Source organism: Muntiacus reevesi, chromosome 7, assembly GCF_963930625.1.
Source record: "Muntiacus reevesi chromosome 7, mMunRee1.1, whole genome shotgun sequence".
NCBI classification, from domain to species: Eukaryota; Metazoa; Chordata; class Mammalia; order Artiodactyla; family Cervidae; genus Muntiacus; species Muntiacus reevesi.
The window spans coordinates 10,713,379-10,730,334 of record NC_089255.1 but is presented as its reverse complement, the minus strand read 5'-3'; the positions used below and the strand labels follow the sequence as shown (position 1 = coordinate 10,730,334).

At 38.4% G+C, this 16,956-nt stretch overlaps 1 protein-coding gene across 1 annotated transcript in view; it reads right to left on the bottom strand.

Annotated features, from left to right (window-relative positions):
• The window catches only part of CMYA5 (cardiomyopathy associated 5), a 96,608-nt gene that overhangs the window by 18,708 nt on the left and 60,944 nt on the right, over positions 1–16,956 (bottom strand). The window contains exons 6-9 of the mRNA XM_065940076.1: positions 13,111–13,229; positions 8,400–8,549; positions 5,723–5,869; positions 4,241–4,388 (exon numbers count right to left, since the gene is read on the bottom strand). Of these exons, the coding sequence (XP_065796148.1) occupies positions 4,241–4,388; positions 5,723–5,869; positions 8,400–8,549; positions 13,111–13,229 (564 nt within the window). The remainder of the gene's footprint in view (positions 1–4,240; positions 4,389–5,722; positions 5,870–8,399; positions 8,550–13,110; positions 13,230–16,956) is intronic.

The window sequence follows — 16,956 nt, the reverse complement described above, 5'->3', positions numbered from 1 at the left end:
TGAGGATGACGGCATGGGGACAACTGCTCGGCAGTTTCAGACACCACGTCGGGAAGCTCGGGAGCACAACAGGCTCACTGCGTTTAAACACCTCCTCTAAGGGGTCAACCAGCATCTTTGGTCTTAAACTGGAATTTCTAGAGGTCATCATTCTGGGAGAGTGAATGCCAGTCTGAAGATGGATGTGTTTCTGTTCTGGCAACCAAAATTAGACTCCCTAATCTAAAGGGTAATCAATGCCCCCTGTGTATGTATGTGCAATTTCATATTAGTCATCCTTTTTCCCCCTCTTCATTTCAATTTCTCTTCCTACTCCAGACAAGAGCTTTTAAGGCTGTCTGTCTTTTCAGAGGTGTGAGGGTGAGAAAAATCTAAATTCATTTAGTTTTTAGTTCTGTTTAGTTCTCCATCTTTTCTTTGCTAGAGATTCCAGTCGGTGAGATGACTTGGAGTTGGCAAGGACAAAAGGAGATGGGCTAATGCCATCATTCATCTTCTCATTCACTCATTAAATAGACCTGTAATGAAGAGCTGCACAGAAAGTTTCCTGTTCTTACCCAGTTTTTTATGGGTTTTTTTGTATGTGTTTTGTTTCTATATCTGATTTAGCACAGTGGTTTTGCATAGAACCTAGAATGTATGCAAGGGTTATGTAACCAATGGATAATAAGATCATAAGTGTCCTTCCCTATAAGTGATCCATGAAAAGGTTTCCAATCTTCCAAGTTAGACTAGTCCTATCTCCTAATTAAGTATCCACTCACTGAAATTAACTCATTCACCAATCTTCTTTACTCTGTTGGCACAATTCGTTTTTTTTTTTTCCCGATTTTGAATAATATCCTCAAAACTGACCTAACTTTTATTGTTGTTGTTATTATTATGTATTCAGTGCTAATGATATATACCCATTCAGGTAACACATGTGTATTGAGTAGCTACAATATGCCAGATACTGTCCCAAGCACTGAGGCTGCAACTTTACATAATAATCCCTTTATGGAGCCAACAAGTGAGTGGGATCAGACAATCCTTGGCTTGCTGTTCTTTCCAAGACACAAAATAACTTTAATTATGCACTGCTATGCAGAAAACCAAAGTGAAGAATGTGGTTCTAATAAAATGGAAAACTAGGGACGGTTTGCTTTGTTAGCTAGGGGTGATAAAATGTTGAGATTCTTTGTTTATCAGTTCTACTGTCTGACTAGCTGTCTACAGCTGACATCCTAGAGATTGGCAATATAGATGACTGCTAAATAGCTAATGTTTAATAGAGTTTGAACCATCAAACATTGTAAGGAATGTTTTAAAGTTGGTTTTAACAACCAGATGGTCAAAGACACAAGACACATGACCACTCCAAAAGAGTCGAATTTTCTTTCCCTCTTGAACTCTTAAATTGGAGAACCAAAAGAGATACAAATGAGTTTTGCAGCCCTGGGCCTCTGAAATTAAGGATGAATTATTTCATAGTTTGTTGATGCCAACCAGAGATATAAAGTGCTGAGGCTTCTTGTATTTGTGAGGGATCACTCTGATGTGGTGTTTCAGCAGTAGACTTATCAAACGAACAGGGTAGTGATTTGTGGCCAACAAAATTGTGCTTGCCTTAAAAACAACCTATTGTGAGATTCATCAGGTATCCAAAGAGCCTGGAGAGTCATCTTTGAGTTGTGGATTGAACATACCATTCCACCTCCTGGCACTGAGGGGTCTTTTAACACCTAACTGGAAAAGAGCTCCATCTCCAACATAGCCCCAAACTATCAACAAGGCTCAGAATGTGGAATTTCCCTTCACTTCTAAACTTGTTGGACTAGGTCCATTCAATAACAAAGGATTCTTGTATTGGTTCATAACTTCTATAACCTTGTGCTTATCCAGTCTCTCAGATGTTCTCCTTTGGCAAGAAAAACTAAGAGAACCCACTGGCAAAGTGTCAAAGGCATAAATGAATGACAAGTCATGTTTTAATAAGCTCAACTTTTGTCTTAATGAAATTGATGGAAGGCTATTTTTTCCCTAGAAATGAAACTGTCATTGATTTCTCTAGCTTTGATGAAGGATTTGTTTGGAATGCATTCTTCATCGTTGATATCAAATCGACTTTTTTTGAGAGCCTCAGAATGAACAGAGAAAGGAAAACCATTAACTAAAGGGGTTCTCTCTTTACATCTATGTTTTTCATATGACAAAAGAAACCAAGGGTATACAATAACTCCAAGTTGTTGGGCTGTTAAGGTATGTTAACTCAGTCTGTATAATGACACAAGTTTCAGAAGTAGTAGAAAGAATAAGATGAACCTGATTTGCATCCTGACTCTGAACTCTCACTCCATCATTTAATACCTTGGCCAAATTGTTTAACCTCCCTGAGTCTCATTTAATGGAAGTCATGACCTCCCTCCTAGAATTGTCAAGAGGGTTAGATGAGACTTAGCACAGCTCCTGACAAGTCGAAGGCCCTCGGTGATGCCATTCTCCTTCCTTCTCCCCTTTCCCTTCTCCCTGTAGCCACACTTAAGAGATGACATCACAGTTCCCTCAGTGAAACGGCTACCAGGTCTCAGGGTTTCCAGACTTCTGCCGATTTAAGAATCCAACTGTGCTGGTATTATTTATGCAAATGCCAGCTGAGTCCCAATGCTATAACAGGGATGAGTCACTCCAAAGCACTCCTTCATGGTCTGGTCTTGCCTTGGAAAGAACTGGGTTTCCTCACTGATGATGGAGAATGATGGGAGAGATTGCCCAGGGACTCAGGCACTTCTGATCAAATGCTCTCACAGCATCAAGAGTTTTTATGCAGAGAATGTCCAGGACTCTCATGAGTGACATTCAACAGTGGTTAGCAACTTGGACTCTGAAATCTAACAAACAAGATTTGAGTCCTGATTGCCACTCGCTAGCTGCTAGACTCTCAAAGCATCTGTTAGCTCTCGGAGTGTATGTAAGGATTAAATAAAGCAACATACATAAGGCATTTAGGACAGTGACTTGGTATATAGTAAATGCTTAATAGAAGCCAGTAATAATCTCTCTGTGTGTCTCTGTCTTTGTCTCACTCTGCCTTCCTTCCTCTATTCTTTCTTTCTCTTCCTAAGTCTCTCTATCTCTGTCTCTGTGTGTGTGGGTTTCTCTCTCTGAGTTAACCACTCAGCTATTTGCTAATCATTGAGTCCTGCCTTACAGCAACTGGCACATTAACAGAGATGATGTTTCTTCTATGTTTACTGTGTTCTCACTTCAGCTGAAATGCCTGCATCTCACCCTTATACACTCCACTCAACGTTACTTCATCCTTTGATCATTATTTTGTGAAGCTTATCCTCACATATTTGAAAGAAATGATAATTATTGCTCAGTTGAATGAAACCTCACATCATAACTAAATAAACAGCTGTGGCTTGATCAGGAAGACAATCAAGAGCTTAAATAACACACTTTATTAAAAAGCTGTCTGATTTCATATCATTATTTCCAAGTTCCATATCCTGCCAAAATAATTTACCTCAGAAAATTACTGATTTTTAAATGTCTCTAGCAAAATATGGATATCAATAATAATAATCTAAATATTCATCATGGAACATCATTCCCTATTGCCACAGATTGGAGGTTAAGAAAACACCACCTCAGTAAATAAATTAACATTTACCAAAGACCCACTGGATATACAGACTTTTATTAATAAATTTTAGCTTCATAATTTTTATTGAGAGAGCTTTACTTTTCTTTTTTCCTGGAAAAAATCACGAGATTTTTCATGCTCTTGAAGAGGCAAGTATGTCTGTGATAATGTAAATGTAATTAGCTCCTTTTTATTACCAATATATTATGGAGACATTCAAATTTACATTATATACAAGCTCACTGTTAGTTTCCTGAGCTAGGTGGTACCTATTCTGTATGACTACTAAAAAAGCACAGAACATATGCATATATCCTGTCTAATGATTCAAATTAAATATACCTCAAAGAATGTTCTATCTTATTAAAATTCACATACATTTTTCTTATAAGGGAGTCACCATTCTGCATTGTAGCGCGTGCTTTATTACAAACTTAAGAGTTCATTGATGAATAGTGATAGAGTTGCAAATCAAGTCCACAGCTTCATTAGCACAGCAGGGTTTTAGGAAGCGTTCCTCCCTCTGTGACCATAAACTTAGAGGCTGGTCGAGAGCCCTGAGCTGGGTTTCCGGCACACCAGGCTCTTCCCATGGAGAAGGGTCCTTACCTGAGGCCCTCGCCCTCAGGAGCGTGCTGTCTGCAGTACTCCAAAGTGTAGGTCTCGGTGGCCTCCGGGCTGGCAGGCCGCCATCGGATGGTGGCTGAGTTCCAACACACAGTACAGTCCTCGGCGCGGATCACAGGGGTGGAGGGGGCTGCGGGGAGAGAGCCAGGGCAGTTGTGGAGCTGTCTACGGCAGTTCTGCTTCCCTGGTCGCTGGGCTTGGGGATGATCTTAATTTTTTTTTTTTTTAAATATGTCCTGAGTTGAAAACCCAAAAGGCATAAAAATATACATAGTGAAAGGTCTCCCTCTCATTTTTGCCTTTCAAACTGCCCAGTTTTCACCCATCCCCAGACAGCTTCGGATAGTAGCTTTCTAAAAATTCTTCTATAAATCCTATCAGGATTTCTTCATACATATATGAGCAAATGAATATGAAGATTTTTGTCCCTTCCTTTACACAAAAGTTAGCTGCCATGATCTTGCCATCAATAGGTACTCAATAAGTTGTTTTAAAAGGCAAGAAGAAAGGATAAAACAGAGGGAGTAAGTAATTTCTCCCCCTAAGGCAGTTACAATTATGTTAAATACAATGCAAACTTGGCTTCTGACACAACTGCTTAAGCCCCTGTGAAAAGATTCCATCATGGGAATGTATTTACAGCTGAATCCCATTGCTGAAAAGTCTTTTGGGGGCTCCTAGTACCCATATGAGAAAGCCTGAGCTTCTTACCTTAGCAAGTGTGAACTCTATGTACTAGCCTTTCTTAACTCCTGTCCTCTTCTCCTTGTTTTTAAGTCAAAGAAATAATACCAAAATTCTTGTTGTATCCTGCACACTCCCTACCCTTTCTTACCTTGACAACTGTACTCATATGTCTTCTTCAGATGGAATACACTCCTTTAACATATTACTTCCTACTGGTCCTTTAATGATTACATTTAGGCATAAGTTATAGGAAGCCATTCCTGATCCTGTCCCTGCCCCAGCCAGTCTTGGATATCCTTCTAGAGTGTTCTGGATCACGGCCCTTACCACACATTTTCTATGATTTTTTGTTTTGTATCTCCCCCACTTGAGTATGAGCTTCTTGAGAAGAGGAGCCCAGTCTTATTCACTGTTGTAAATGCAGCACTGTACAACACCCAGCATGCAACAGGTGCTTAACAAATGCTTATTGGTTGATCTTAATAGTCTGCAAAGAACTGAGTATTGCCTCTTAACACCCCCTTAACATCTCCTTTTTGTTGTCGTTGTTTATTGTTGTTTAGTTGGTGAGTCATGTCCCCCTCTTTGTGACCCCCTTGGACTACAGTCTGCCAGGCTCCTCCGTCCATGGAATTCTCCAGGCAAGAATACAGGAGTGGATTGCCACTTCCTTCTCCAGGGGATCTTCCTAACCCAAGGTTTGAACCCGTGTCTCCTGCATTGGCAGCCAGGTTCTTTACCACTGAGCCACCTGGGAAGCCCCTACCATCTCCTTACCTGTTCTAAAGATTGCCCTTTCGCTGGGCAGGCTACATCCTGTGAAATTCACAGCCATTACCCACACTTGATAGCATCGGTCAGGTTCTAAATCTTCAAAAACACAGTAGCTTTCTTTCACGGTCACTCTGTATTCTTCTACCAAATCTAGCATAAAACACAATCATAAACTCTAAGGTATCTTCCTAAGTTAATTGAAAGCTATAGTTATTGGAAAAGTTCAACTACACATTTTTTTCAGTGGGAAATACAAACTGATAAACTTACAGATATCACTATTTGGTAGATAGCATTTAAGAACATTCAAGCGATAACATTCCAAAAGATAATGACATAGTATTACTTGTGAACACTTACCAGAACATTGTAAGATTCTGAGTTTCATATACCACAATTAAAGTAACTTGTTTTAATAGCAAATACTAAAATTGCATGGAATTTATGTTAATCTCAGTAATCCACTCTCAAAGAAAAGTCTTAAGAAGCAATGGCAATATTTTAAAAGAGTATGTAATAAAATAAGAACAATCCCATGTTTCCTAAATGTACAATGTTAAAAAGCATCTTTAGTAAACCATTCAGTATGATTTTCAAAGTTTCAAATCTTGATTCCTTATCATGAATTCCAGAATTCTTTCAACTAGAGATTTCCATAATTGATTGAAATACTTAAACACCGTTGATACAGCATAAACTACTCTAAGAAATAACTTGGTTCAATCAAGACATTTCCTAAAATTACTTATTTTACTTTCAGTATTTTAGTAGTAAATATTACTCAATAACATTCTGAACACCTGCCCCTTGGGCCAATCTGATTATTCTTACTGAAATTTCCTTCCTTTTAAAAGAACGATTTTCTTTTCTAAATTAGCCTCTGGTGATTCCAAGTATCCTCTCTTATTACTCTAGGATGTCATATCTTCAAAATCCCTCCAGTTAATAAACCCAGATTATTCCCTTTTAAAGTAAATTTAGGAAATCTTCAATTCCGCAGGCTTCTTCAATTGCATCTCTCTTTACCAGTGAGATATACTTCCCTGGACGAAATTTTGGCTTGAATAATGTCATAAAGACATATATACACTGAAAAACATTTCCCCCATAGCCTAGAACCTGTGGTTCTCAATAGAATTATCCTTTTAGACTAAGTCGTTTAGCCTGGTACGCCTTTTAACAAAGCACATAATATATGTTACTGGAGACCTATTACATGCAGCATAGCATCACAGTCTAGACAATCAGATTACTGAACTGGCATCAGCAGAGTTCAAGGCATCAGAGAAACGAGACACGGGACAGGTATGTGTTTGGGGCATGACAGGGGAAGTTGGGGAGGTGGAGCACTTTATAAAGTAAAGAGTTGTTCAGAGGAGTCTTGGAGAACCATGAGGTTCTTTGATATAACTGGATATACAGGGAGGTGAAGTGTGGTATAACAAAACCACCACAGAGTCAAGCAAATAAAAACATAAGCTTTGAAGTCTGAAAGATCTTTATTTAAAACCTGTCCTGGTCCCAAGTAATTTTTGTGGTCTTGGGCAAATTATTTAATCTCACATCCGTTTTCTTAATTGCAAATGGGAATAAGAGCACTTTCCTTTCTTTCTTTCTTTTTTTTTAAGAGCACTTTTCTTGTGCTATGACAGGTATATGGTAATAGGTTCCCAATAAGATATGAGTTCTTAGAGACAAATTTAGCCAACTTTACAATATGCCTATGGTTGCTTTCTTACTTTTTCTAATTTAAGTATCCCATGACATCCCAAAAGTCTTAAATATTGATTAACAGTGAAATAAGTTATAATTCATTCCTTGTTACAAATTGGTTCCCAAGCCATGTCAGTCTTGTCACATGCTCATCTGATTTCCAAAAATATGGGTCTACCTTAAACAAGCAACACAGAATGCCAGCACTCCCAACTCTGATCCATCAAACTGCTTGGCTTCTAGGACTTATTAGAGGTCTTACCGAACAGAGAGATGTTTACAAAAGGCTCAGCTGTAAGACATGCGATCCATTCACCCTCCCAAGCACTTTTACCTCTATCTTCACGTTAATTTGGGACACCAGAAGACTATACCATACAACCTTTTCATGCCTTGAGAAGTGTGAACTCTGAATTTACCTTTATAGTTTGTTTGCAACTTTTATCAAAGGGGGATCTGAGAAAATGCCAACCATGATATCCAATGCTGCAACTGCACTAAAATTACTGTGGAGGCCTGTGCCCTACATACAGCTCATTTCTCCTCTGCAAAGTGCGACACTTTATGCTTGTGTTTTAGACTTCAGTTCTGATCGAAACTTTGTTTTCAACACTTTGGTATGTTACCTCATGCCTGAAAATGAGAATCACTCAATTGCTCTTGTTAACTTGACAACTCAAAGCCAAATTTGAATTTCAGTTAAAATATTCATGTTGAAAAGTATTCATTCATGAACTTTATTCATCTTATTCATCATTAAGATGATATTTATGCATTCTTGTTTTCTTTGGTCCTGATTTCCAACTTTTGCTTATATGTCATTTCATTATATAATTGTTGGTTCATTGTTGCTTTTAAGTGGCTACAAATGCTTTGCAGAAAGAGTCATAATAGGTATATGTTTAAATACTACACATTAAGATGTAGAAATGTACATATGCATCTGAATACATGTTAGTAATCCTACCGTTTACTTCTTGGTCATCTTGTGGCTCCTCCATGCAGTAAACCTGGAATGAGTCAATGACGTCTTCTTTGTTCATGCTCCAATAAACTGCAATTGTTGTGCTAGTGGCAGAATTTGGTTCCTGAGGTTCTAATCTAGGAGGTTGTGGAACTGGAATATAAGCAAGATTTATTATAACTAATGCTGTTCTATTGATTTCTTTTTCTTTTTGCAAAAGTCACCTGTGCTTATTGATAATAATACAAGCAATACAGAAGTACATGGAGGAAAAATGGGAGGGCTATCTTGTTCTCAACAGCCCCCCAACCTCAAGGATATCCCTTGGAAGCAACCACTGTTATTATAGTTGTGTGTAACTCTCTCCAAAATGTCTTCTCTGCATGCATACATATACACTATGATATACATAGAAATAAAAAAAAATGGATCTCCCAATGGGATCACTTGATAATATTCTTCTGCAGGCCTGTACTTTGAGTAATAAACTTATACAAGTTAGAGGATGCACCAAATGATTTGGTTTTCCTTCAAAACAAAACCTTGAGTTTGCATTGCTAGTAAGCAACATCATATCCTTCTATGTTAATATAGACTCTATATTCAAATAGAGATCGATGAAACCCTTTTTAGCTATAGTTGCTTTATCATTAAGGCTGCAAAAGACTTGCATGAATAAAATATCAAAATACACTTTCTGAAACTACTACCCCATTTTCCCATATCCAACATGACTATACCTACAATTTTTTTTTTTAATTCTTAAAAAATGTAGTAATTAGCCTCCAACTAATAAAAATAAATGAAAAAAAATGTAAAAATTACATGAGGGAAAAGTACCCTATTAACTGATTCAAATATAAGGTTTAGGTATCTAGTATAAATCTTAGATAGTATAAATAAATTGTTCTGCATTTTAAAGGCAACAATATTCTCAAGTGTTTTACTAGAGATTTAAAAATTTTATAGTTATGCGTATTGAACATTCATGTACATACAATGCTGTAAATTAAGCTCCTATGAAATTCTTCTCCAAAATTTTTGAGATATAAAAACATTGAATATAGTTTACAAATTAGAGGAAAAGGTTATTCCCATAGTTGAACAGATGAACTGTTTTAAAATTTTTGTGGTTATTATTTTCCAGTCAACAATTTTCTGAGAGATGAGCTTGCTAAATAATATAGGCTAAATTTTATGTGATTTCTTTATTAAAAGTCAACAATGAAGGGAAAGAAAACAAAGGTTAGTTCAACAGCTTTCTAATTTCCTGGAAATTAGAAGAAATAAATGGTTCTAAATTTAGAGAATGGAACAAAAAGAGACACACCGGAAAGATTCAATACAGAGATAAAGAGCTGAGGAAATACATACTTATGAAAAATGAGAAGGAAGACAGGAGAATGGGCAAGTTCATGAGCTTTGGAGGGGAGAGACTGGCCTAAGGTTAAACGCCAGATCCCCTACTTGTAAGCTGTGTTACTTCAGCTTCAGTTCCTCCATCTTTAAAACAGGAAAACAACAATGATACTATTTCCTCCCAGGATTGTTGTAAAAAGCAAGATAATGCATATCAAGTGCTTAGCAAAGTACTTGACACATAACCAGGGTTAACATTCAGAAAGCAACATGGCCTTTACAGGAGCACAGAAAATGGAGGGGAGAAGGCAGGAAGCCCCTGACGATGGGGCTGAAGTAGAGCCCTTCATCTGGTAAACAGAGGGACCACAGGCGTGAGGCATGCCGGGAGGCGGCGTGGGGCATGCCGGGAGGCGGCGTGAGGCATGCCGGGAGGCGGCGTGAGGCGGCAGGAAGCCCACCCGTCAGAGCACCTCCACAAGGGCTGACAGTGCTTCAGAGGCTCTTACACTATCTGTGACTTTTCTGTTCGTCTTCCCATCAGAAAATCAGGGTCACATTCTAAAGGGGTCCACCAGGTAAATGTAGTTCAGTAAATTTTCATGTTGCCCTGGTTTATGGAAGAGCCAAGCAGATTGACTATTGTCTATCTTCTTTGAGTAGTGCTGGAGAACTTTTTGAAGAACAAACAATGAAAATACTCCCTTTTCCTCTATGAATTATACTTTGAGCTTTACGTGCTTTTAAAAATGGTAACATCTTTTCAGAAATCTCTGTATCAGGTACTTTAGCAAACTTTAAATTGATAACTGAGCCCCCCTCCCAAATCGACAAATTTTAAGGAATAGGCAGTTGTAGGGAATTAAGTAATGCATGTAGGCTAGAAATAATTTTGTGCCTAACCTACTCCGTTAAAAACATTGAAACTAAAACATCTTATTTCAAAACAAGAACCACTTTTATTGTTTAAACTATTCTAAAATTTAAAAGGGAGTATGAATAAGTCCATGTATGTAATCTACTAACAGTGGCTAGATTTACAATTCCTATGTGGCACAAGAACATCAGAGGCTCAGGCTTTACACATTATTAACACTATTTACACTTCTAGAGTAATAAACTTGAGTAGGAGTGATGACAAAAAATGCTAAATGATTTTAAGGCTTCTTAGACATAGGTTAAGGAACTGGGCAAAGGCATCACCCCCATGGATTCCCTCTGCCTGACAGAGTATGCCCATAAAGAGCTGTCATGCTCAGTGCCCTCAGCATCAGATCAGCCTGCACTTCAGTACAGATTCCCACTCAACTGAGCTTTCAAGAAAGTCCCCAGGAGAACAGCATTATCTGCAGTAGCCAAAAGGGGAAAGGAACTCAGAAGTATATCAACAAGTGAATGGATAAGCAAAATGCAGTATCAACATACAATGGGATTTATTCAGCTTTAATAAGGTAGGACGTTTTGACACATGGTACAACACGGATGAACTTAGAGGACGTTATGCTCAGTGAAATAAGCCAGTCACAAAAAAGACAAGCACTGCAGAATTCCATTTATATGAGACACTTAGAGCAGTTAAATCCATAGAGACAGGAGTAGAATGGTGGTTGCCAGAGGCTGGCGGTGTGGGTGGGAGGACTGAGGAAGTGTTATTTAACAGACACACAGCTTCAGTTTTGCAAAATGAAAAGAATTCTGGAGCTGGATTAGTGGTAATAGTTGTACAATGGTGGCTTCAACCTGGTTCAAATGGTCAGTTTTATTTTACACATATTTTACCAGAATATTTTTTTTTAAAGGTCTTAGGAGCAGAGTCAAGTAAACTTGGGTGTCACGAATCTATGGTTATCCCCCCTTTCACAGCAATACACTCAGCCCCTCTGGTGCAGACCAGTGGTTCAAGTGCAGAGACTCTGAAGCCAAACACCCCCGCCACACACATCCCCAACAGCTGTGTGTCTAGAGCAGTATGAGAAACAATTCTCTGTTCCCTCTATTTCCTCACCTGTCAGATGGGAATAACAATAAAACCTGTCTCCTAGAGTGGTGAGATTAGAAGAAAGTCTAATTAGAAACAGTCTCAGCCCTGCCAGGCATCAGTAAGCAGGGAAGAAATGTTAGGGGCTGCTCTGTTTCTCATTATAAAAGTCACCGCCTTCCCTTCCTCTGTGAAGCAGGCACAATGGGTGGCATTCATATCTCAGAGACCAGTCTCCCTTTAACAGCTTGGAACTACCGGGATTGCCACATGTACTGTTTGTGAATGCAGCATTAACACTTTGTGACCTCTGAAATGTACAAAGTGCCCCCTCACTGCCCCTCAGATATTCAAAAGAATGGCCTTCTAAATGAACAATAGCATATAAAGAATCCCTTAAAAATAAAAGAGCTACTCTGTTGACCAGAATTTCTTGGTTTGCAATCTTGGCTCCACTCAAATGCTTCTTAAAGACATGATAAGAAAATACCCCTTTGTTCTGAGATATACCTAAAGAAAATCCATTAGGACAAATAACTGAATTTTTCATTTTATATAGTGTTGGGGGCTGGGGAGCTTTTTTGTTTTTCAGTTTTTTTAAAGACACAGTAGGCTTTTACTAGTTACTAAATTAAAACTCTCCCTATAGGAATAAAAGTTAATTCTCAATTTGAAAACAGAAATTGTCTTTATGGTTTGCTTTGCAAGATTATAGCATCTTTTAAAGAGGGTGTCTAAGTACATTTTACAGTAAGTGAAACTTGGTTACTTCACTGAAACGCAGCAGCTTTGAAAAAAATCTAAATAAATTTCATTGTCTTGTTTGTTAAAATAGCACATTAAAAAATATTCTGAAGAATCGGCAGGATGCTTTTGACAGCTGAGTAGGAGGAGGCTCCTGGCTACAGAGCATGATGCTGAGCTGTTAGTTCTCTACGTTAATCTGTTTAGTTTGAAAAAAGGAAAAAGAACTCAACTGAAGAGGGGAAAGCCACTCCAAAAGAAATACCTGTACAACATATATGAAAATACTTGATTTCTCTTTCCTTCTATACCTGGCTGCTGGCGTGAAGCAAATAATCTCAAAGAGAGAGAAATCTTTTAAGAGAAAAAAAGAGAGAAGACCCTTCGATTCCACTGCTATGTCCTTCCACCTCCTCAGTATTCCAGCTCAGTCACAGAGCTTCAAATGGAAATGCCGTTTATAACTGAAATGGTATGCTAGTCTCACACTTTATTTCAGAATCTAGCTTTAAATTCTTACAAGAAAGATTTTTCCTTTTCCAGCTATAATTCCTTAACTTCAAAAACTTCACAAAACAAACAAGAAATAACTGCCAAATTTCACTGAGGTAATTAATATATTGAAGTTCCTACCAGCCACTTGTTTTAACATCTGGTCACTTCTTGCCGAGCTATCATCATAATGTTCAAAGAGTGAAAACGCAGCAGGCATTTTCTCTAAAGAAGCAGTGTTCTCCATGGCAGAAAGCAGCCTGTTGGGAAAATAATTCTGTATAAGTGCAGAAATTATTAACATATACATAATGAAAGCTAAGAACAATTATTCAAAACGAAGTTGTTGTTGGTATTGGTGGTGGTGGTTTTTGTGAGGCATTGTAGCCAAAAAGGATTTAAAACGTTTCAAAATCTGGAAAGATGTGTCTAAAATCTATTCATAGGATTCTTTAGTGCAACTGATAATATTAGAAACTCCATTCCTATATCCTTAAATTGAACAGATTCCGTTGAATTATACAGTCTTAATTTTGCCTCTATAAAGTTAGTCCTAAAAATGATTACACTTGAATGATTGTTTTTATTCCCTAAAGATAAAAAAGGTTCAGAGCCCATCTGGAAAGTCACATACTTTGTGATGTCTTTGCTGTTTTCAACTCTCAATATTATACATCTAGCCATTTAGTCTTTCAAGAAAATACGTGCATCTACTAAGTGCCAGGCACTGCTGTGGGTACAACAAAGGAGTATAAAGTCTATCTATTCTCGAAAGACTAAATAAGCCACAGTATATGAATTGTTAACTTTCTTTATATTCAAGACCCTATTAGGAGGGATGCCAACAAATAACCAGCTCTCAGCATTGGCATCCAGGTGAAATATGAACTTAAAAAAAGGGTTGATTCTGAAGAGGGAAATGAGGGAAGGAAGGACTGCAAAAGCATTTATCTTTAGCATGAGGGCCTAAAATTTGGTGAGGATCTCTCCTCTGTGTACCTTACTCAAGAGGACAGAAAATACCTTCCAGAAATCAAATCAACCACTAGGAATGCCAAGGACTTTGGGGTTTGGGCAGCACACACCCACCTCTGAGCCTTTTCACTTGCTACTGGAACTTTCTTCTCCTAGACACCTTTGTGGCTCCTGCCTCACTTAATTTAGATCTCTGTCAGAATGCCAGCCCCTCAGAGAGGCCAGTCCTGCTACTGCCTCCATTACTTAACTCTATTGTGTTACTTCCTCAAACTCATTACAACCTGTTTGTTTTTGTCTGTCTGCTTCACCTGAATATAATCTACATGCCAAAAAAGGACGTTGCTGGTTTCACTACAGTATTATGTTTCTTGGCACATAGTAGGCTGTCTATAAATATCAGGATCTTAGGTCTGGAAAATTTATCAGTAGGAGAGGAAAAGATGATAAAATACAACTGAAATATTTAAAGAGTGCTCACTATGCTTACAAGTATTAGGAATAATAAAATTCACTATCTTCTGATTTGAGGGAGATGCTCCATTAGGGGCTTCAAAGAGGAGGTAACTTTTGGTGAGTCTTAAAGGATCTTTAGGAGTTTCCTAGGCAACAAAGAGAGTATGAGTGTTGCTGAGAGAACAGCATAAATGAAGGCTGCTGCTGCTGCTGCTAAGTTGCTTCAGTCGTGTCCGACTCCGTGCGACCCCATAGACAGCAGTCCACCAGGCTCCGCCGTCCCTGGGATTCTCCAGGCAAGAACACTGGAGTGGGTTGCCATTTCCTTCTCCAATGCATGAAAGTGAAAAGTGAAAGTGAAGTCGCTCAGTCGTGTCTGACTCGTCTCGACCCATCGACTGCAGTCTACCAGGCTCCTCCGTCCATGGGCTTTTTCAGGTAAGAGTACTGGAGTGGGTTGCCATTGCCTTATCCGATAAATGAAGGCATGGGGCTATAAAAAAGTAAGACACACTCAAGGGCCACAGAGGACCATGTACCTTGAGAACTGGGAAATGGAGACAATTAGAGATGAACTAGAAAGGTGATTTGTGACTTGACTGGGAATTCTTTCACGTCCACCAAGAGTTTCCATTTTGTCCTTTGAGGCAGGGAGAGTCATGGAAGTTTTTACACGAGGGAATTTTGGAAGAACACCCTGGCATTGAGTCTGAGGGAAGCTCTCCAGCACCCGGAGCGGTGGTGAAGCCAGCTTGGAGGCCCCGGGATGCTCTAGATGAGGGAAGGCAACGTGGACCTTAATTAAGGCCTTAGGGATGCAGAGGGCGGAAATGATAGACTCAAAATGAACCAAGAGGGGTTACGAGTGCATATACTAAGCCCTCTCAATACATGTCACTGACTAAATGGAGGACTCTTCGTAGCACAGAAGCTATAGCTATGGATGAAACACGTAAAATGTTTGAATTTTCCCTCATGCACTGATCTGTTAAAATTTATCAGTGTGTGTAAGGGCAAGCCAATGTCTTTTTATGAGCAGGTCCTACAAATGGTTGAGACTCCCTTTCATTATTATAACACAAAAGGGCAAAACAGAGAAAAAACATGCGTCCTCTTAACAGAACAGCATTTTCTAAGCAAATGTGTTTTTCAGAATATGCAAATTTTGAGTCTAAATATGCTTGACAGCATTCTTTAATTTAAGCATTTTTGGTGTTGTGAAAAATTATTTAATATGCAAGCATTGCCTTTAGATATATAATACGATGAGAGGGAGAAAAAGCAGCAAGGGGAAGAAACTAGAAAATTAGCATTTCTCATAGACAGGGACACCAATAGCATTGAGACTTTAAGGTAGAAGTCATGAGAAACTGAAAGGTTTCATTTCAGTGGAAAAAAATCAATCTTCATCACATGTGTGCACATTTAACAAGATTTTCTTTAATTGCTCATATTTCTTCATCAAACCCCGAATTTTGTTATCTTTTTTCTTTACAGAAAAATAATGGTTATCCCAAGTATTTTTTCTTTTTGGCAACATGAAGCTTTAACAAAGATTAATGCATTGCCAATTAGACAATGAGATCAAAATTAATTAAAAAGACACACAGATGAACAAGTTCAAGCACAAAACCAAAGAAATGGTATTTAGAATTAAATGCATGTCAACTCATATTAGTAAGTTAATATTCTAACGTTTAGAAAAGTAAAAAAATGTGAAACTATAGCATTTTTAAAGGCAAACACATTTGCAAATTTTCACTCACTAAATTTTCTCGCTGATTAGTATCTTCCACAAGCAGATGAAATATAATAAATAAGCAAAAACACCTGTATGCTGTCCAGTGCATACGGAATGGGATTCTAAATCCATATACTTTGGGGGGTAAAAATAAATGTCAATAATACTTAGAGGAAGTGTGTAATTAAAAAAAAAAAAGAAAGAAAAGATAGCTGGGAGCAAGGCCTGGGTATCCGTTTTCAGACCCTCGCAGTGTGCCTCTGGCCCCTGTGTGGGAGCTGGTCCCACCTGCATACACCTGCAGTGGATCTGGGCTGGAGCTGCAGGAGCTTTGGTTTAACAAGCCACACAGGTAATTCAGGCTCAGCCAGTCTGTGGCACCACCGGGCCAGAGGACAGGCTGTGAGAAACCAGAGGTTCTCAATGCTGCCCGTGCACTGAAACCACCTAGCAAGCCTTAAAAATGCCCTGGCCACACCCCACAGCAGTTAAGACAGAATCTCAGGAGGTGAAACTCAGTCACCAGCATTTTCTAAAGCCCCCTGAGTAATTCTATTTATAACAGAGCCACTGTAATGAAACCCTTATTGATTATTGCCAATATTAACATACAGCTTGTTTTCTTAAAGCATTTTGGCAATATTCTTTTTTTACCCCAGAAGCTGTGAATATAGTTTAATGTAGATATGAAACATAAATTTTAAGGGGGAAGTTTTAGTTTCATTATACATTTGTTATCCATTTTTTCATTGTCTATTTCTTTGCCCATATCTTTTTATTCATACTAATTATGATTAAATTATGGAAGAAATGTT